Genomic DNA, 19,944 nt, shown 5'->3' on the forward strand with positions numbered 1-19,944 from the left:
GCTGGAGAGGCATGCGGTTTACACTGTCCGCCACCAGGGGGCGCAGGGGTGGGGCGACTCGGCAGGTGCTGCCTTCCAGGGCCTGGCACTGCTCTGCTGTCAGGAGGTTATCATCTGAGGCAGCTGAGTCCAGAGGAACGTTTAGTTTAAGACCATCTCCTCATCACACATCATAAAAGGGTCCTAAATTGAGATATGCCCTGTAAGTACCCCTGGACAGAGACACCTCAGAGGGAACCCCAGGCTGGGACTCTGAGGGTCCACTGGAGACATTCCAGAGTGGCTCCCCCAAGACAGATACCCTAAGAGGGATGCCCAGACTGAGATATTAAAGACCTCAGGCTGAGGCACTCTTGGAGAAACACTGCAACTGAAATACCCTCAGAGGGGTCCCCAGATTGAGACCCTTTCAGAAGAATTCTCAGAATAAGACAACTTTGGGGACTTCCCTGGTGGTCCAGTGGTTAAAACTTCACCTTCCAATGCAGGGGATGTGGGTTCAATCCCTGGTTGGGGAACTAAGGTCCCATATACCTTGGAGTGCGGCCAAAAAAGAATAAGACACTTCTGGAAGGGTCCTGTCATTTGACACAGACACCCCTGTGTGCTTAGTCACTCAGTCATGTCCGGCTCTTTGCAATCCCGTGGACTGTAGCCCACCAAGACTCCTCTGTCCATGAGATTCTCTGGACAAGAATACTGGAGTGGGTTGCCATGTCTTCCCCCAGGGGATCTTCCCAACCTAGGGATGGAACCCAGGTCTCCTGCATTGCAGTCAGATTCTTTGCTGTCTGAGCCACTGGGGAAGCCCGAGGGCATTGGAGTGGGCAGCCTATCCCTTCTCCAGGGGATCTTCCTAACCCAGGAATTGAACCAGGGTCTCCTGCGTTGTAGGCAGATTCTTTACCAGCTGAGCTACCAGGGAAGCCCAATTGAGGGCAAAAGTACAGAGGAACCCTGGAAGGAGACCAGGGCGGGACACTGAGAGGTATGCCTGGATCTCAGAATTTAGGAAAGGAGCCTAGAGGCTCTGGCTCTGAGCTTCGCCTGACCACACTGACTCCCCTGCCTTCTCCCTTCTTCCTCCCCATCAGCTGAGGAGGGCCCCTGGGGTTGAGGTGAGTCCCCCCACCTCAGACTACTGTCCAGGCTCCCTGGATGTCGTTGTGGGTGCTGGATTGTGTGTTTGGGGGAAGGGGGGTGCATTGCAGTCTCTGGTTAGGGAAGATATGGAATTCTGAGGGAGGGAGGAGCAGCTAGCCCAACCAGTTTGGAGAGGTTGTTAGCTGACAGATACCCTGCACGCTAGCTGCTGCAGGGAACTGAAAGGAAGTCCCGGACAACACTCAGTCTGCTCCCTCTGCCAGGCTGCCCTTCTCTGGCTCCTTTCTCCTGACCCAAGTCTCTTCCCTCAGGACTGGGGAAGGCTGGGGTCTGGGACCTCAGCAGGCTGGAACGTCACTATCTAAATTGGCCTTGAGGGGAAAGGAGTGTGTGTGTGTGACACATTAAAGGACAGAGAGGTCCCTGGGGACATATTTCAAGCCACGTGTCCTTCATTCCCTCTAGGCCACAAAACCCGGCCTGACCGGCCTCTGCTTCTCCTTCTTTCCTGGTGGTTGACACAGAGCCTCTCAGAGCCCCTCTGCTTCTCTGTCTTACTTTTCCTCCAGGCCTCTCCTCCCAGGCTTCACGCCACTGTGTGTCCAAGTCCTCCCTCTCCCCTTCTGCAGCCTCTCCCCTCCTTTCTTCCCTGGCCTCTGCCTGCTGGTCTGGGGCCAGGGGGATCCCAGACTCAGCTCTCCACGATTCCCTCTTCTTGGCCAGGACGGGGCGGGCTCCCGGAACTGTGGCCAGTGGAGGTGGGGCTCTAGGAGGTGGAGCCCCCGCTGCAGGCTCACCGTCCAGGCGGCGGCTAGAGCTGGGTGGCTTTTCGAGGAGGCCCAGCCCCTGCCTCCCCTCCCTCCCGCCAGGTATAAGAGCTGAGCTCAGGTGAGCGGGCTCCTCCAGTCCTGTCTCAGCGGCTGCCAGCGGGTAAGGAGACCCAGGGCTTTTCACCCAAATGGACTGAACCAGGTTCAGAGGGCATGCTTAGCCTGTCCTAGCTTAGTCTGGCAGGGGAAGGTCCGGGGGACCAGGCCGTGGAGGCTGGGGTGTGTGTGTGTGTGTGTGTGTCTGTGTGTGTGTGTATGTACAGAACAGGGATGGGGGGCTAAGGAGAGGCCTCTAGATAGTAGGCCTAGGGGCTGTGACCTTAGCTCCTGGAGCCTGGGCAGGGAAGGGCAGGAAGGGTGTTGGCTCTGACCCCCTGGGTGAGGCACAGAATATGTGGGGTGTAGTCAAAGGGGATAGCTGAGCAAGAAATGCTGAGTTCTCCCCTTAGCTCAGCCGCCCCTCCCCTCTGAGCAGATCATGAGCCATCAGCTCCTCTGGGGCCGGCTGTAGGACGACAAAACTCTCACCACAGGACCAAACGTTTCGAGCACCATGGGACAGTGTCGGTCAGCCAATGCTGAGGTGGGCCCATTCATTCCTGACCTTTCTGTTCCCGCTCCTCTCCTTCACCCTGAGGGTCTGTGTCCCCCCATTGACTTCTGTCCCCTCACCTTGGCCTTGCTCTGCACTCCATGCCCTGCCTGTGAGGTCTGAAGCTCCTCTCTGGTGCCCACACAGGGTGATGAAGACGGGCCCCCCTGAAGAGGATGCTTGGGCCTCATGCTGGGACCTGCCCTGCCTGGTGGCTGGGGGGAGGCGGGGAGGAAGCCTTGCCCAACCCGTGGCTCAGGGCAGAGGACTGTGGGGGCAAAGGGTGCTGGATGCTGGGTTTTGGGGTGGGCGAGGGCCCATGGGCCTGTCAGCTGTCTTCTACTGTGTGGGTCTGTCGGGCTCCTGGGGAAGCAGGCTGTCATAGGGTGGGTGAGGCTTCCCTAACATGGGCGATGTCCCTTGTCCTCAGGATGCCCAGGAATTCAGTGATGTGGAAAAGGCCATTGAGACCCTGATCAAGAATTTCCACCAGTATTCGGTGGAGGGTGGGAAGGAGACGCTGACTCCCTCCGAGCTCCGGGACCTGGTCACCCAGCAGCTGCCGCACCTCATGCCGGTACTGAGAGAGTGAACCCCACCCTGGGCACTACCCTGACTTCCCAAGCAAGTGCTCCAAGACCCCACCCACGCTGCCATGGCCCCTGGCACTGGCAACCCCTTGCTCTTCCCCTGTCAGTGCCAGGCAGGCTCAGGTCCTGCTTCCTGCCCCTGGGCAGGGTGGGGTGGGAAGGTTGGAAGGTACTGCCTGTCTGAGCTGTGGTGTCTTCCCTCCTTGCAGAGCAACTGTGGGCTGGAAGAGAAAATCGCCAACTTGGGCAACTGTAACGACTCTAAACTGGAGTTCGGGAGCTTCTGGGAGCTGATTGGAGAAGCAGCCAAGAGTGTGAAGATGGAGAATGCTGTCCAGGGGAGCTGAAAACCTCCCCCTGGAATTCTGGATGGGTTGGGTGGGATGCTGGGGAAAGGGGACCTTAAACACCTCTCTCCACCACCCCCACACTATTCCCCAGCCCTTCCTGCCTCACCTCTGCAGGGTTCAGGTTCATAATGGCCCTTCTGGGGCCTCTGCATACCCCATTCCTGTGGAGCTTATGGATCCAGGGGTCCCCACCAAGGGGGAGGCTCGGGGAGCCGTTGGGGCCTGGGACATATATGGAAGGCTGCTGGAGGGTTGAGGATGGTGTAAGGGCCACGTCATTTAGTAGTGGGGAAGGGCAGAGAGGAGCTGAGCTGTGGGAAATGATTTGGAGGGGGTGGCAATAGGGATGGACATTTGGTACTAAGAAGGGTCTCTATGAAACTACCCCTCCTAATCTCTTCCCCAACCCAAACTGTCCAGTGCTGTCCCTCCCTGTCCCCAGTTCTGCCTCAGCCTCCTCTCAGGACTCTGTCTCCCTGGCTTAGGGCAGGGGAAGAGAGACAGAGCAGGGTCGGGGAGAGGCTGAGGAGGGTGACTTTTGGGAGTGAGAGGACCAGCTGGGTGCTTGGGTATTTACAGGATGATGGTTGTTTTGTATCATTTGATTAATAAAAAAAATGGAAAAAAATGAAAGACGTTGTCTTGATTGGTCTACCTCCCATCCCAAGGGTCCATGGGTAAGAAGGAGTGGGGGTGAATGGCAGAGTCGTTGGGTGGTGTGGTACATGTGGAGGTGCAGTGGTCGGCAGCGGAAGTGACTGGGGGGGACTCACACTCTCCCGTGGATTTGGGTTGAGGAGGGCACCAGGCCTAAAAGGTGGGAGACCCGGTCCTTTCTGAGGGACAAGCTATAGTTTGCCAGTGGCCTGGCCCTCTGGCAGGAGAGCGGGGCATGTATGCACACGTGGGGAAAAGGATGTGAACCCAGGTGTGCTAGAGCCTGCGTGACTAGCAGCAAGGGAACCGTGAGGCTGAGAAACAGGCTGACCGACCTGGGGTTTAATCTCAGCTCTGCCACTTACTATCTTTGGAACTTGGGGGCATCATCTCAGAGTGTCAGTTTACTCATCTGTAAAATGGGATCGGACATGTGATGTAACTACTCAGCAGAGAGGCTGACCCAGAGTGAGGAGAGCCCAGGCAGCTGAAGTCTCTGGAATGGGGGATGGGGCCCTTCTGGAGCCAGCTGTTGCCTCTGGGACATCCATGGCCAGCTTCCTATGGTATTTCAGAGAAAGGGATGCAGGGGTTGTTTCCAGAATTCTCTGTTGCACATGAGGTCCTAGGGATGCCTGCCCTGAATGGGGAAGACTAGGAGCCACACTCTGGGTCCTTCTGACTGGAGCCGACAGAAATGGGCATTACTCTTGAAATCCCAAACAGTCATAGTTTCTGTGGCCAGCCAGGCTGGCCTGGAATGCTAACTGAACCTGTCTGTTAGGGGCTGCTGAAACTGGGCTCCCAATGACCCCAGGTGAGTAGGGCAGGTGACTGTCCTTCCCTTCCTTTCTCAAAGTTGTAAATTCTGCTCAGAGCCTGTGGGACTAGGAGGGTGGGGTTGGGGGAGCGCCACCTCTACCACTCCCTCCGGGGTGGGGGCGGAAGGGTGTTAAAAAAGGTGTGTATCCCTTTAACAAGGGCCCAACCCCAGGGCCCAGTCGAGAGGGAGCTCAGTCACTACCTCCCCACCGAGCCAGCTCCGCCGGGCAGGGCCGGGAGGGAGTGGGACAGAATCTGGGAGTGCAGCGGGGAGGAGTCCTGGCTGGGCTGAGCGTGGGGAGCTGCTTGGCAGTGCCAGAGCCCAGGCCCCAGAGCCCCGCAGGAGAGGAAGTGGACCGAGAAGGCAGGTGAGCACCCCAGGCCCGTCCTGGGAGGTCTGGGGCTGCCGGAGGGGCCCCCGCAGGCTTGGGAGGCCAGGACAAGGGGCGGCGAAGGGGGCCTGAGGAGGGGGGCCCTGCAGAGACTGAGCTGGAAGGTTTCGTTAATTGTTAACTTTCCCCTAAGGCCAGTTTGGGAATGAAGGTTTCTGGTGAGGTCGGGGGCTGGAGAGGCCTTCAGAAGGAGTGGATGCAGTGGTGAGACCCCCTTCCCCAGCCCAGCAGCTGCCTGGGATCCTCTCCCCGGGTTGGGCCACCGGGCAAAGTGTTGAGGAGCTTTGCTCTGATTTCCCCCCACAGTTCAGGGCAGATGTGTGTTGGCGGGGGCTGGGGAGAAGCCAGACCCTGGACACAGGCCTCTCTGGGCTCTGAGGGCCGTGTCCTGGGACAGGTGATGAGGTCCAGGAGGAGCCAGCAAGGGCCCAGGGGGTCTGAGAGCAGCCCGCGGAGGGGAGGCAGCACCTGGGTGGCTTCTCTCTACCTCTGACTCCGGCAGGTCCCAGACGCTGGCCCCACATGCTCTGGGAGCTGTTCCTTGGGAGGGGCCGTGAGACTAGGAGAAACCTGGGTGAGGCCCCCTGCAGCCCTAGTTCTAGGAGAGGGGCTGGGAAACTGGGCAGCTTCTCCTCTACCTCAGGACCCAGGCAGGTTCTGGCTTGACTCACTTTGCTCGGTGGAGCCACCTGCCCTACGGAGCATTCCCCTCCCTGCCCTGTCCAAGAGGGTGAGGGTGAGGGCAGGGATGCTGGGAGATGGAGCCCTGGAGTGCTGGGGAGTGGGGCTCACACTTTCCCCATGTCGACTAGAGAGGCGCCGTCTGGGTGTTGGTGAGGCCAAGTGCAGTAGGGTGTGTGTGTGTCCACACCAAACTCCTCCAGCGTTACTTGTCTGGAAAAAAAAATTCAGATGAACAGGTTTCTTCCTCCAGCTACACACTCTGAAAGCAGAAGCGTTCGGAAGGTAGATGGGTCACCCAAGCAGAGAGGATCAGAAATGGCAGAATTCCTTGCTTATTATGATTGTGTATATTTGTGTATTAGATGGCTGTGAGTTCTGTGAGGGTGAGGAGAGGTGAGGCAGGAACACTTGTTTGAGATATTAGCTTCTGGGACTGGGGAAAGAGCTAGAGGAGGGGGAGCAGAGAGCGGAGTTGTAGAGGTTGGAGAAGTAGTTTGGAACAGCCTTGCATATAGAATAAAGCATTACCAGCCTGGTGTTAGATTGTACCTTCCTGTGTTTTGCAGAGAGCTGGGGCAAATGAGTGAATTAAGAAAGAAATGAATGAGTGAATGAATGAATGAGTAAGCAAATGAATGGTGGATACAGGAGTGAGGTCAATGGAAGGGATGCAGAGAATGCCAAATTTAGGCTTGAGGGTGGACCAGGCTCTAGATGACTAGGAGCGATAGGAGTCTAGGGACATATCCCAATACTTGGGAACAATTGAAGACTCCAGAGGTGTGTGTGGAGTGGGGAAGAAAAGCTGAGTTTTAGAGGGCGTGGGCTCCATGTGGAAGGGGACTGGGGAGTTAAAAAGATGAGGGGGTGAAGAAGAGGCCCTTGGAGGGGTGGGGCCCAGGGCCTGGGGGTGAGAGGGTGGGGCTGAAGTGACTGAGACCCAGGATGGTGGTGTCAGGGCAATTTGAGCTTCTGGAGACGTCAGCAAGCTGGGCTGAGGTGGGCGGGGTGGGGGTGGGGGCCTCTCGGTTGCTCAATGATGAATCAGCCAAGGTGAAGACAATGAGAACTTTGCCGGCGGGTTGGGGGCCCCAGCTGAGAGGGTCCTTTGGAGGATGAGTCCTTCTATTCCTGCTTTTTTGGAAGGCTGTATTGTCCTGTGCACCTCCTCCATCACTCTCAGGATCTGCTTAGAGGAAAGTCAGTGCAGGAGTTATCTCCTGCACCTCCTCCCTTCCCCCCAGCCCCTCGTCTGGGGACCCTCTGGCCTGGTTGGTGGGAGGACTGGGTAGGCAGGTGGGGCAGGTGACCTTGGCAGGGGTGTAGTGACGGAGCCTGTCTCCTGGCCCCCAGGGGAGGGAGGTGTGATGACACCTGACTATTAGCCTCTGATATCTTTCCTTCAGAAAAACTTCAGAAGAGCATTTTTTAACTCTAGCATTGTCCAGTTGACTAAAAGGTGGGGTGGGGCATTTTGGGAAGCCTGGGATCTGAAGCCCACCTCTCTGGGTGACTGTGTCCTTGACAGTAGGTGCTGAGATGTCTCCTGGGAGCTCACCTATGTCTTGCCAGGAAGAGGCTGAGACATGGTAAAAAGGAAGGGCAGGCCTGGGCTCCAAGAAGGCAGGTGGTGGGAGGGGAGTGGGTGACCAGTGCGGGGAGGGACAGAGGCACATTGCCCCAAACCCATTTCTTTCGCTTTGCTCTCCTTTTTTTTTGAAAAAAATTATTTATTTACTTATGGTTGCACTGGGTCTTTGTTGAAGTGCATGGGCTTTCTCTAGTTGGGGCGAGTGCAAACTACTTTCTAGTTGCGCTGTTCAGGTTTCCCATTGTGGGGACTTCTCTTGTTATGGAGCTCAGCCTCGAGGCCCGAGAGCTTCCGTAGTTGCGGCTGTCAGGCTCTAGGGCATGCAGGCTCAGTAGTTGTGCTCTCTGAGCTTACTTGTTCTGCTACAGGTGGAATCTTCTTGGAAGAGTGATCGGACCCATGTCGCTGCATTGGTGGGCGGATTCTCATCCATCCTACCGCCAGGGGAGTCCCTCCCTTTCCTATTCTTATTTCCCACAGGATTCCTCACTTGGGGAACAAGGTCTGGGATGGGTAAAGCTGGGGGTTCTCTGAACTTTCTCCCCACTCCCAAGGCTAGTTGGAAGTAGTTGATAAAATTCTTGCTGACATGAGTGCAGCTTCAGGAATCCTCAGGAATACTGGTCAGAGGCCTGGGCCATTTCCCATCCAGGGGCAGGAAGGCAGACGGTTCATGGACTGAAACATTTTTGTCTTCATTTGTGAATGTTAGAGCATTTGTATGAAAGTCTCACAAAGGTGTAAACATTGAACCACACAATTACACACAATAAATAAGGAGGACTTCCCTGGTGGCTCAGATAGAAAAGAACCTGCCTGCAGTGTGGGAGACCTGGGTCAGGAAGATCCCCTGGAGAAAGGAATGTCAATCCACTCCAGTATTCTTATTTGGAGAATTCCTTGGACAGAGGAGCCTGGAGGGCTATATATGGTCCAAGGGGGTCGCAAAGAGTTGCATACAGCTGAACGACTAACACTTTCACTTTTCACTTTCACTGGAAAAAGAGTATGGTTTCCTACAGTTCTGGTTCCATTTTTCACCCTCTGGCCACAGACCAGATGGTCAGGTAGATGAGGCAGGGGAGAGAAGGGGGGAATTCCTGGTCAGAGTTGCCTCAGCCTGACCCCTCTCCCTCTCAACTCTCCTTCCTTCCTGCATCCTGGCTTTGTCCTTCTGAATCTCACCCTTCCTTTAGAAGCAGTTTCATAGAAGAGAGACATCTTAGAAGAATGGTCAGGGACCTTGGATACCTGGTGTCAGGGCTGGAAGAAGGTGGAATATTTATAGAACCTCTACCTTGAGCAAGGCATTGACCAGGTCACGTGGGCGAGGGGAGAGGCAGAGATTAAAAGCAGGGTGGTTGTATGTCTTGAATTTTAAAAAGTGGTCCCAAAGTCTCCGTGCCCTACTGTTTGGTTCAGGAAACACAATGACTGCATGTAAGAAACACCATCCTTGCTTCAAGGAATGTCTGGTGTCTGAGGAGAGAAGATCCTAGAAGAGACTGCAGCCACACTAGCTTGTGGGCCCAGCCAACATCGGCTGAGAGTCTGTGGGAGTCAGGGGAGGGGAGTACTGAGGGCAAGGTTCAGGGCAACCTTCCCCAGGAGGTGCGGTTTGGGCAGGCTTCAGCTAGGTGGAGAGGGCAGGATAAAGGGCACAGGAAGAGGGATGGATGGCCAAGAGGAGATTAGAAAGCAGGTGGCAGGGGTAAGGAGCTGTGGTGGGGCCCGGGGAAGCAGACCTCCCTTCCAAAGCGAACCATGGGATGCCCCGATAACGGTGTCCACCTTCCAGAGCCCGGACCAATGGGCAAGGCGGCTGCAACTCATCCTTGGGCTTGGGGGTGGGAGGGAAGGCTCATTTGCCAGGGTTCACTTGGGGGGGCTCTGGGCATGGGCGGTGACTCACAGAGGAGATCCGCCTGCTCCCCTCATATCCTGTTATTCTGTTGGCTGTATCCGCTCGGAATGTGAGTGCCTTTTGTCCTGGGGCGAGGGGGTGACGTGTGTAGCCTCTGGCTGGCTGCGGAGGCTCCATCTCCAGCTGTCTCCAGCTGGGGCAGGACCAGGCCTGGCTCCTCCTTAGGTAAAGGGGTGGCGGGTCGGGGGGGCACGTCCTTGGATCCTGCTGTATATTTCGAGGTGGGTATGAGGGAGGTTAGGCTAGCCGGAGGTGGCTGGGGGCCTGCACAAAACCTGACCTGGTGGATCAGGACCTTGTTTAACCAGAGAAGGACAGCCATGGCCTGAGACCCTGAACGTACTATCCTGGAGCCCGGCTGAAGGGTTAGGGAGATCCTAGGTCCACGCCTCCTGCTTTGTTGCCTGGGGCCAGGTCTCGGGCCACCCGGGGAGTGGCGGACATGGCTCCTGTCCCTCCCCAGCCCCCTTGGCCTATCCTACCAATTTCTACCTGTACTTGTTCCCGGGGCAGGGACCCTGGGTAGGCCGGGTATGGATAGGGCAGAGGGGTGGGCGCTGGCACTCACTGTCTTCCCACGGATCCTCTCTTCTCTCTGGGGCTCTGACAAGCCCAGTGCCTGGGGCTGGGGAAGGGCCTGGAAAACCTGCTGAGGCGGTTGAGCCGGAGATCACCTGGATGAGAGGAGACACATAGTTCTCATTCCAGGCCCACCTCCACGTCCACCCTGGGTTCTTGGGTTCTCCTTTCTCTGCCTCCTCCCTCCTCCAGAGGTCCGGGGTCTGGCTGGCCAGCATGGGGGGCCAGGGTCTCAGGGTGTGGGCCCAGCGGGAGGACAGGGGCTGGGAGACCTAGGCAGAGCTGTGGTCTGTGAGGTGTCCTCACTCCCCCTCATCCTGGCGCCCAGGCCCTGTGAGGCGTGAGGCAGTGAGATGGCAGACTCATACACGGAGCTGGAGAAGGCGGTGGTCATCCTGGTGGAAAACTTCTACAAATACGTCTCCAAGCACAGCCTGGTCAAGAACAAGATCAGCAAGAGCAGCTTCCGGAAGATGCTTCAGAAAGAGCTCAACCATATGCTGACGGTGAGGTTCCCCCCACCCAAGGGCCTGGCCTTCCTCACCCCCACCCCTCATCAGCCCCCAAAGCCCTGTCCTCTCTGGGTGTCCTTCCCCACTGCTTTCTCGGTCCTTTCAGAGTTACCCCCCACCACAAACCAGGGTCTCAACTCCACCCAGGCCTCTGCCTTTAGCGTGCCCAGGCCTGAGCCAGTGAGGGCTCCGTTCCCATTTTCCAAAGGCCTGGGGTCCTTCCTGGGGCTGCTGTAGAGCGGCCACATTAGCACTGCTGATCCTTGATTCTCCCCCAGGACACGGGGAACCGAAAGGCTGCTGACAAGCTCATCCAGAACCTGGATGCCAACCACGACGGACGCATCAGCTTTGACGAGTACTGGACCTTGATAGGCGGCATCACTAGTCCTATCGCCAACCTTATCCGCCAGCAGGAGCAGCAGAACAGCAGCTAGAAGGCCCGTCCCGCCGTCCCTGCCCCCCATGCCCTTCCTACGCTCCCTCCTTAGGCTCCTCTGCCCACCCAGGCCCCCGTCCTCTCTTCTCCCTCTAGACCCTCTTCGGACCTTAGCCGAACAGGGTAAGGGGAAACGTCAGGGCCCCTCTGTGAGTGTCTCAGCCTGGGGGTGCCTCTCTGTGGGTCTCAGTCCCTGGAGCCAGCGGACCCTGGGGCCCCTCTGTGACAATGCTGTATGGGGACCCATGAGTTTCCCTACCTGTTCAGTCCGTCTACCCTTCTGACTTCCGATGTTCCTGCCTGATTCCGGGCCTCTCCTGACCTCAGAGGTCAGCTTGCTGCTTCAGGTCTCTGGGTTCCTGGCAGCACCAGCAAGGACTTCTCTCTTGCTCTCCCCTCAGCCCCTCTTCTGGGTAGAGGAGACTTCCAGGGATTGTCCTCCAGCTGCCTCTGCGTCTGGGAACAGGGTCGAGCCCCCTCCCTCCTCTTCAGCCACTGAAATGGGAAAAAGGCTGGATCTAGAGTTTTCCTCCCCCTCACCCAGTCCCTTTGTCATGTTTATTAAAGCCTTTCTACTCCTTGGAACCTCCTTCTGTTTTGGTGATCTTTGCCATGGGGCCCTAAGGCAAGGGAGCAGCAAGGGGGAATCTCATGAGAAACCCCAAGGGCAGAGGAAGAAAGAAGGACTCTGGGATCCTGCAGGTGCTGTCAGCAATAGGTCAGCAACTTCTTCCCTCCTCCAAGAAGGGCCAAGGTCACATGTCAATACCTCTGGGCCCTCACAGCTGGAACTCAACTCACATTCAACTTCTGGGCACACAGTGCATCCCATTTAGTCCTCACTGCAATTCCAGGAGAGAGGGGCCACAACTCTCATGTTGAGTCATGAGTAGGACTGAGATACTGAATTCTCATCAATAGATTATTCTAATACACAGAGAAGTTTGTGGGATGAGGAAGTGGGGTGCAAAGAAAGAGGGGTGTGGGAGGCCAGAGTTAGGTCTTAACCTGATGTGGGGGACAATGACAGCTTCTGTGTTTCTTCCCTGCCATGGAAAGACAGCACATGCCCCCAGGAGAAATAGGGCAGGAGGTCCAGCCTGCAGGGCTCTGGATCAGTGGTTTTCAACCCCAGGAAGTGTACCCCAAGGTTTAAGATTTTTTAAAAGATGCACAGTCATAAACAGTTTTACAGTTTTATTGGAATCCATTACAGATCCTCAACCTCCTAAAAGTGACCTGCCTCATATGAGTTTGAGGTCAAACTATATGTTTAATATGGTGCCATTTGTCTATTTGTTACTTGTTTTTCTTTTTTTGCTTTTTGTTACTTTTTTTGGTGTCATCAGTTCAGTTCAATTTAGTCACTTGGTTGTGTCTGACTCTTTGCGACCCCATGGACTGCAGCATGCCAGACTTACCTGTCCATCACCAACTCTCTGAGCTTGCTCAAACTCACGTCCATGGAGTCGGTGATGCCATTCAACCATCTCATCCTCTGTCGTCCCCTTCTCCTCCTGCCTTCAATCTTTCTCAGCATCAGAGTCTTTTTCAATGAGTCAGTTCTTTCTATCAGGTGGCCAAAGTATTTGATGTCAAGGAATATTTGCTTGTTACAATGTCATGAGGCTGTCTCCCTAAGTTTTCTTCTATGAGTTTTATAGTTTCAGATCTATGTTTAGGTTCCCATTTGAGTTAATTTTTGTATATGGTGTAAGGTAAGGGTCCAAATTCATTCCTTTGTGTATGAATATCCAGTTTTCCTAGTACCATTTGTTGAAGAGACTATCACTTTCCCATTGTGTGGTGTTGATATCCTTAATGAAAATCATTCAATCAAACATGTGAGGGTGTAGTTTTGGGCTCTCCATTCCGGCCCATTGGCCTGTATGTCTGTCTTTTTGCCAGTTCATACTGTTTGGATTACTGTAGCTTTGTAATGTGTTCTGAAATCAGGATGTATGAGGCCTCCAGCTTTATTCTTCTTTCTCAAGGTTGTTTTGACTACTTGGGGTCCTTTGAGATTCCATATGAATTTTAGGATAGTTTTTTTTCTATTTCCAAAAAAAATGCCATTGGGATTTTGATAGGGATTTCATTTAATCTCTAGTTCACTTTGGATAGTATGAACATTAAGCTATATTAAGTCTTCCAATCCATGAATTTGGGATGTCTTTCCCTTTATTTGTGACTTCCTTAATTTCTTTCAGCAATCTTTTGTAGTTTTCTGTGTACAAGATTTTGCCAAGGACTTGATGTGGTAGTTCCTTAAAGCCTAAGGTGAGAGGATGCCACCATGAAAGATCCCAGAGGCAACTCAGATTAGAGCTCCCTTCACTGCCCCTGGTTTGTGCCTGGGGACCAACACTTTACCCATCAAGAGTTTAGAACAGCAGGTGGGAAATGAGCAGATGTGTGACCCCAGTTAGTGGCTTATTTCTAGAGGGTTCTAAGTGTAACCCTAGAGGACTGGAGATGATGCTGAGCTTCAGTGGAGGTCAGAGAAACTTACCAACAGTCACTGCTTGGGCTCCAGGGCCTGGAGCCAGAAAGGCCCCAAAGGAACAAAAGCAGCCGCTTCGAGGTCAGGCAGCTCAGCTGGAGGCCTCCCTGGGGAGTGCTGGGTCAGCAAAGGGCCAGGCTTTCTCCCTCACCCAGGAGTCCAGGGACCAGACGGCCTGAGCAGGGCCTGAGCAGAGCAGGAGGACGGGGGCCAGAAACAGGTCCCTGTGGGGGTCCCCCAGTGGAGCTGAGAAGGGTCCCTCTGTCTGGGGTCTCACACTGGCCTGGCCTAGTGTCTAAACTATTGGGACTAAGGAGGTGGGTACCCAATACACTGTGCCCATCAAATCCATCTGACACCAGGTTTGTCATTCTACAGGGTGAGAACCTGGCTTGTCTTGCCACATTAGGGGAAGAACACCAAACTCACCTGGGTCAGCTTTTGTATTTCCTATACATTTTGGTTTTCCTTTCCATTTCTATTCCTAGTAAAGTCCCTTTCAGAAAACAAAACAATCCTTTCTGTAAGTCCAGTGTTAAAAGTTTAAAAAAACTTTTCTCATCCAAGGCTCTTGTGGTCCTCCTGGCAGCCCTATGAGACAGGAATCATAATCCATGTTTTACAGATGAAGATATCGAGGCTCAGAGAAGTGACGTGACTTAGTTAAAGACACACTGCTGATCTGACCAGCGGACCTGCCGCTCAGGCCCCTGCTATTACTAACTCTGTGTGGCCTGCCCAAAGGGCAGAGGCTCTGGTCTGTGTCTTGACCCCAGTGATTATGAAGCATTTAAGCCCCTTACAGGCCCTGGATGGTGGTCGTGGTTGCTTCTGCTGAGGACACATTCATTTATTTATTCATTCACTCATTCAGAGCATAGTACTTTGGGGTCTTCCCTGGTCCAGCTGTTAAGAATTCGAGCTTCCCGCTTCAGCAGCACATATACTAATATTGGAACAATACAGAGAGGATTAGCATGGCCCCTGTGCAAGGATGACATGCAAATTCGTGAAGCGTTCCATATTTTTAAGAAAAAAGACAGAAGAAAGAAGAAAGAAAAAAAAAAGAATTCGAGCTTCCACTGTAAGGAGGGTAAGGAAAGTGTGTTCCATCCTGGCAGTGTGGCCAAAAAAAAATTAAAAAAAATAATATAGTACTTGTATGTGCCAGGCACAGTAGATAGTGCAGTAAAAAGAGAAGGAAAAATATGTTTCTTGATTTTATGGGACTTTCAGTTTAGAGAAGACAACAAATAACCATGTAATCACACAAACAAGTGGATGATTACAAACTGGGGTCAACTGCCAAAGGATCATATTTACAGCAAATTTTTTTTTTCCTACATCAGACCTCTTGTGGGATCTTAGTTCCTCGATCAGGGATCAAACCTGGGTCATGATAGTGAAAGCACTGAGTCCTAAACACTGGACCACTAGGGAATTCCCTGTAGTATTTTTAAACAAAGAAACCTGATTTAGTCTGGAAGTGGGGAGTGTCCTTATGGAAGTGACTCTTGTGATTTAAAAGATGAGCAAAAGTTATCCAGGCAAGGGGAACATTGTGAGAATAAAGTTGAGGGGAAGAAGTGCTACCCAAATAGAAAGACCATCATATGCAAAGGTTCTGTGGCAGGAGGCTCCTTTTTACTGAGGGGAAGTGAGTGTGGCTAAAGCCCAATAACAAGATGAGGCTGGAGAGTTCCCTCAGGGACATGTTAAGGATTGGCAGCCACTGAATGGTTTTTTTCAGCAATGTGCGCGCGTGTGTGTGTGTGTGTTTGTGTGCACTTGGGTGTGTGATGTGCTCAGATTTGCATTTTGAAAAATTTCACATATTTTGCCACATGGAAAAGATTAAGAGGGGGTAAAGTAGGGGCAGGGAGACCAGTGAAGAGATATTTTAACAAATAATAGTTAATTGTTACCGAGTACTTTCTCTATATGAGGTTTCTCTGGTGGCTGTCTGGTTTTCTCCAGTGAAGGACAAGAAAGCCTGGCATGCTGCAGTTCATGGGGTCACAAAGAGTCAGACACAACTGAACGACTGAACAACAGCGGGTGACTCAGTGGTTAAGAATCCGTCTGCTAATGTAACAGATGCGGGTTTGATCCCTGGGTCAGAAAGAGCCCCTGGAGAGTGAAATAGCAACTAATTCCCCTGAAATCCCATGGACAGAGGAACCTGGTGGGCTGTAATCCATAGCATCGCAAAGAGTTGGATCAGACATGACTTAGTAACTAAACAAACAAACCTACTCTATAGAGGCACTGTTCTGAGTATTTTGCACATATTAAATCCTTAATCCACAGAACCCAATGAAGTAAATACTTCTGTTATCCCCATTTTACAGGTGAGGAAACCGAGGCACAGAGAAGTTACATAACTTACCAGAGATCATACAACTGATAAGTGGTGGAACCCAGGCAGTCTGATTTGGGAGCTGCGGCTCTTAACTACGATTGTCTCCTGAACTCCGGTAGAGAGAGTTAGAGCGCAGGCTCACTTATCCCAATCAGCATGTGCTTATATTGTGCTCACTACGGTATTCTATATCTGCGGAGCTTGGAGTCTAGTCAGGTGGAGATACCTGAGCAGCAAGTGAACAAGGAAATCACATTGGTGTGTAAAGAAGAATAAAGCAGAGATGAAGAACAGTGAGTTGGGGAGAGGGGTGGTGGGGAGATGTGAGAAGCAGATGCATTTGTGAGAGACTTAGGGGGTAAAATCATCAGGTCTTGATGGATTGGACATAATGGACCAGGGAGAGGCAGGTGTCCAGGAGACTGATATTTCTGACTGGTGGAGCCAGATGGGTGGTGGTGCCATTTACTGCCACAGGGAAACCTGGAGGAGGCCTGGATTTGGGGGAGCAGGTGTGTGGATATGGCAAGTTTAGTTTTACTTAGTAATGTCAAAGGAGTTGTGGGATATACATATCCAGAGTTCAGAGGAGAGGGCTGGATTGGCAGGTTGGGAAGCAGAAACATACAGACAGAAACCTAAGCATTGGGCATGGATGAGCTTGCCAAGGGATAGAGTGTGAAATGAGAAGAGAAGAGGTTCTGTCTAAAGAGCATCTGCAATCTGACACCAATTCCAATTTTAGAGTGTGAAGTTTTCCCCCCACGTCACCAAGCAGGGATTCCTAAACTCAGCTCAATTCTGACACTTTTATCTACCAGGAGACAGCATCAGACCTACCAGTTAAGGGCTCAGTTCGACAAAACGTCCCCCCAAGCCCTCACACTTCAGTTACCAATCAAAAGTCTGCCTGTAAAAAGAGGGTTTTACAACCCCTTCTTTCAGTTCAGTTCAGTTCAGTTGCTCAGTCGAGTCCAACTCTTTGTGACCCCACGAACCCCAGCATGCCAGGCCTCCCTGTCCATCACCAACTCCCGGAGTTTACCCAAACCTGTGTCCATTGAGTCGGTGATGCCATCCAACCATCTCATCCTCTGTCATCCCCCTTCTCCTCCTGCCCTCAATCTTTCCCAGCATCAGGGTCTTTTCCAATGAGGCAGCTCTTCTCTTCAGGTGGCCATAGTATTGGAGTTTCAGCTTCAACATCAGTCCTTCCAATGAATACCCAGGACTGATCTCCTTTAGGATGGACTGGTTGGAGCTCCTTGCAGTCCAAGGGACTCTCAAGAGTCTTCTCCAAAACCACAGGTCAAAAGCATCAATTCTGCAGTGCTCAGCTTTCTTTATGGTCCAATTCTCACATCCATACATGACTACTGGAAAAACCATAGCCTTGACTAGATGGACATTTGTTGACAAATTAATGTCTCTGCTTTTTAATATGCTGTCTAGGTTGGTCATAACTTTCCTTCCAAGGAACAAGCATCTTTTAATTTCATGGCTGCAATCACCATATGCAGTGATTTTGGAGCCCAGAAAAATAAAGTCAGCCACTGTTTCCACTGTTCCCCATTTGCCATGAAGTGATGGGACCGGATGCCATGATCTTAGTTTTCTGAATGTTGAGCTTTAAGCCAACTTTTTCATTCTCTTTCACTTTCATCAAGAGGCTCTTTAGTTCTTCTTCACTTTCTGCCATAAGGGCGGTGTCATCTGCATATCTGAGGTTATTGATATTTCTCCCGGCAATCTTGATTCCAGCTTGTGCTTCATCCAGCCCAGCGTTTCTCATGATGTACTCTGCATATAAATTAAATAAGCAGGGTGACAATATACAGCCTTGATGTACTCCTTTTCCTATTTGGAACCAGTCTGTTGTTCCATGTCCAGTTCTAACTGTTGCTTCTTGACCTGCATACAGGTTTCTCAAGAGGCAGGTCAGGTGGTCTGGTATTCCCATCTCTTTCAGAATTTTCCACAGTTTATTGTGATCCACCCAGTCAAAGGCTTTGGCATAGTCAATAAAGCAGAAATAGATGTTTTTCTGGAACTCTCTTGCTTTTTCAATGATCCAGCGGATGTTGGCAATTTGATCTCTGGTTCCTCTCCCTTTTCTAAAACCAGCTTGAACATCTGGAAGTTCACAGTTCGCGTATTGCTGAAGCCTGGCTTGGAGAATTTTGAGCATTACTTTACTAGCGAGTGAGATGGGTGCAATTGTGCGGTAGTTTGAGCATTCTTTGGCATTGCTTTTCTTTGGGATTGGAATGAAAACTGACCTTTTCCAGTCCTGTGGCCACTGCTGAGTTTTCCAAATTTGCTGGCATATTGAGTGCAGCACTTCCACAGCATCATCCTTTAGGATTTGAAATAGCTCAACTGGAATTCCATCACCTCCACTAGCTTTGTTTGTAGTGATGCTTCCTAAGGCCCACTTGACTTCACATTCCAGGATGTCTGGCTCTAGGTGAGTGACCACACCATCATGATTATCTGGGTCGTGAAGATCTTTTCAGTACTAGAGCACCATTCTCTTCCCCAGATAGTCATGTGGCATCTCCCTCATCTACTTAAGGTCTTTGATCAAATGTCACTCTCTCCATAGAACCTTCCTGATCACTTTATCTAAAATTGAACCTTTCCACAGGCTGGTATACCCTATTCCCACTTCCTGCTTTATTTTTCCTCATGGCACTCATGACCCCTAAAATTCCATGTGTTTTTACTTTTTCTTCATGTTCAAGTCAAATCCAGGAGTCTTCCTGGGTTCTTCCTTATGTCTCACTCCCCACACCTAACTGATCAGCAAGTTCTATTGGTTCTACCTCAAAAATAAATCTCAAAATATTCACTTCTTTCTCTCTATAATGCCCTTCCCATCACCTCATTAATTTTTTAATTAAAAATTTAAAAAAAAATTTTCTTTTGGCCATGTGACATGCAGGATCTTTGTTCCTCAACCAGGGATCAAACCTGTGTCCCATGCAATGAAAGCACAGAGTCTTAACCATTGAACCACCAGGACCACCCTTCCCATCATTTCAAAGCCATCACTATCTCCCTGTCACTGCAAGGGCCAATTCTCTCTGCTTCCCACAAATCCTGCTTCAATTCATTCTTGAAATAACTGCCAAGGTCATCTTTTGTCCTTCTAAAGGAATGCCCATGACCCATATCCGTCAGTAGCAGCAATAAGAACAATAAATTAAGCAGCAAGATACAGAGAAGAAAGAAAAAAATTAATCACTATCCCACTGCCCAGAAATAAGCATTAACCATTTCTTGAATACCATTTGGCTCTCTATCAGTACAGACAGCTAGAGAGACTGATAGATTACAGAAGAAAAAGTTATAAAAATGGAACCACAGTACATGTTATATATAATAAAAGAAGCTATTTAAGTTTTGTTTGTAGATAAAAGGGAAAAATAACAGAGGGAAAATGAACAAATTACTGAATTTCAAGTAATTTATTTTTCATCATGAGAAATATTAATGTGTAAAAGAGTCAGAGATAAAAAAACAACTCCTCATCACCTACCAGAAGGATGAGGAAAACAGTATCTTTATGCTTACTTCCATTTCCCCTCTCCCAATCTACCAATTGCTGAGAGTTATATTAGTTAATTTTAAAATGTTGACATATACAATATTTACATTCTGTTTTGTAACCACAATTTCCAAGGCAAGTTTAGTTTTAGTTCTATGAATTCAGCACTCACAAACAGACCTTTTAGCCTGGCTTCATTTCAGCATCCTTTATATGAGTAATTATTTGGTTGATTGGATTTCAAAGGGCTCTTGGCTTCTGTATTTCCTGAGATCTTTGAGCTTGAGACTTGCTGCTTGGCAGCGCATAAAATTCTCAGGTCCTACATTCTTTTTCTCTGTACCCTGTAGACATGGCTCCTCCATTTGCTGCCAATGCGAATTCCATGGGAAAATCTCAGGCTAAACAATTTTTCCTACCTTGTCTATGGCTTACTTTCCCTTCGTGGACGCTCTCTCCTTTC

General features: G+C 51.3%; 2 protein-coding genes and 1 non-coding gene across 5 annotated transcripts; all 3 read left to right on the forward strand.

Annotated features, from left to right (window-relative positions):
* The first annotated feature begins 1,646 nt into the window (after nucleotides 1-1,646).
* Nucleotides 1,647-4,099, forward strand: S100A14 (S100 calcium binding protein A14). Its single transcript, XM_043456376.1, has 4 exons — nucleotides 1,647-2,034; nucleotides 2,410-2,517; nucleotides 2,957-3,103; nucleotides 3,326-4,099. Exons 2-4 carry the CDS (start codon nucleotides 2,488-2,490, stop codon nucleotides 3,461-3,463), a joined length of 315 nt encoding a protein of 104 aa, XP_043312311.1. The 5' UTR covers nucleotides 1,647-2,034; nucleotides 2,410-2,487; the 3' UTR covers nucleotides 3,464-4,099.
* A 1,040-nt stretch (nucleotides 4,100-5,139) lies between these two features.
* S100A16 (S100 calcium binding protein A16) lies at nucleotides 5,140-11,651 on the forward strand. 3 transcript variants are annotated; one of them, XM_043456424.1, is made up of 3 exons: nucleotides 5,140-5,313; nucleotides 10,444-10,621; nucleotides 10,906-11,651. In XM_043456424.1, the coding sequence occupies exons 2-3, from the start codon at nucleotides 10,469-10,471 to the stop codon at nucleotides 11,062-11,064; spliced, it is 312 nt and encodes a 103-aa protein (XP_043312359.1). In that variant the 5' UTR covers nucleotides 5,140-5,313; nucleotides 10,444-10,468; the 3' UTR covers nucleotides 11,065-11,651. The 3 variants fall into 3 exon arrangements, with proteins under 3 accessions (XP_043312359.1, XP_043312375.1, XP_043312368.1); XM_043456440.1 differs by lacking the exon at nucleotides 5,140-5,313 and adding an exon at nucleotides 5,471-5,541; XM_043456433.1 differs by lacking the exon at nucleotides 5,140-5,313 and adding an exon at nucleotides 9,553-9,701.
* Nucleotides 11,652-14,488: 2,837 nt separating this feature from the next.
* On the forward strand, nucleotides 14,489-14,598 carry LOC122437457. Its single transcript, XR_006268282.1, has one exon. It is a non-coding gene; the product is annotated as a U6 spliceosomal RNA (small nuclear RNA).
* Nucleotides 14,599-19,944: the final 5,346 nt, after the last annotated feature.

The sequence above is a fragment of the Cervus canadensis genome, chromosome 2 (genome assembly GCF_019320065.1).
Source record: "Cervus canadensis isolate Bull #8, Minnesota chromosome 2, ASM1932006v1, whole genome shotgun sequence".
In the NCBI taxonomy this organism is placed as follows: Eukaryota; Metazoa; Chordata; class Mammalia; order Artiodactyla; family Cervidae; genus Cervus; species Cervus canadensis.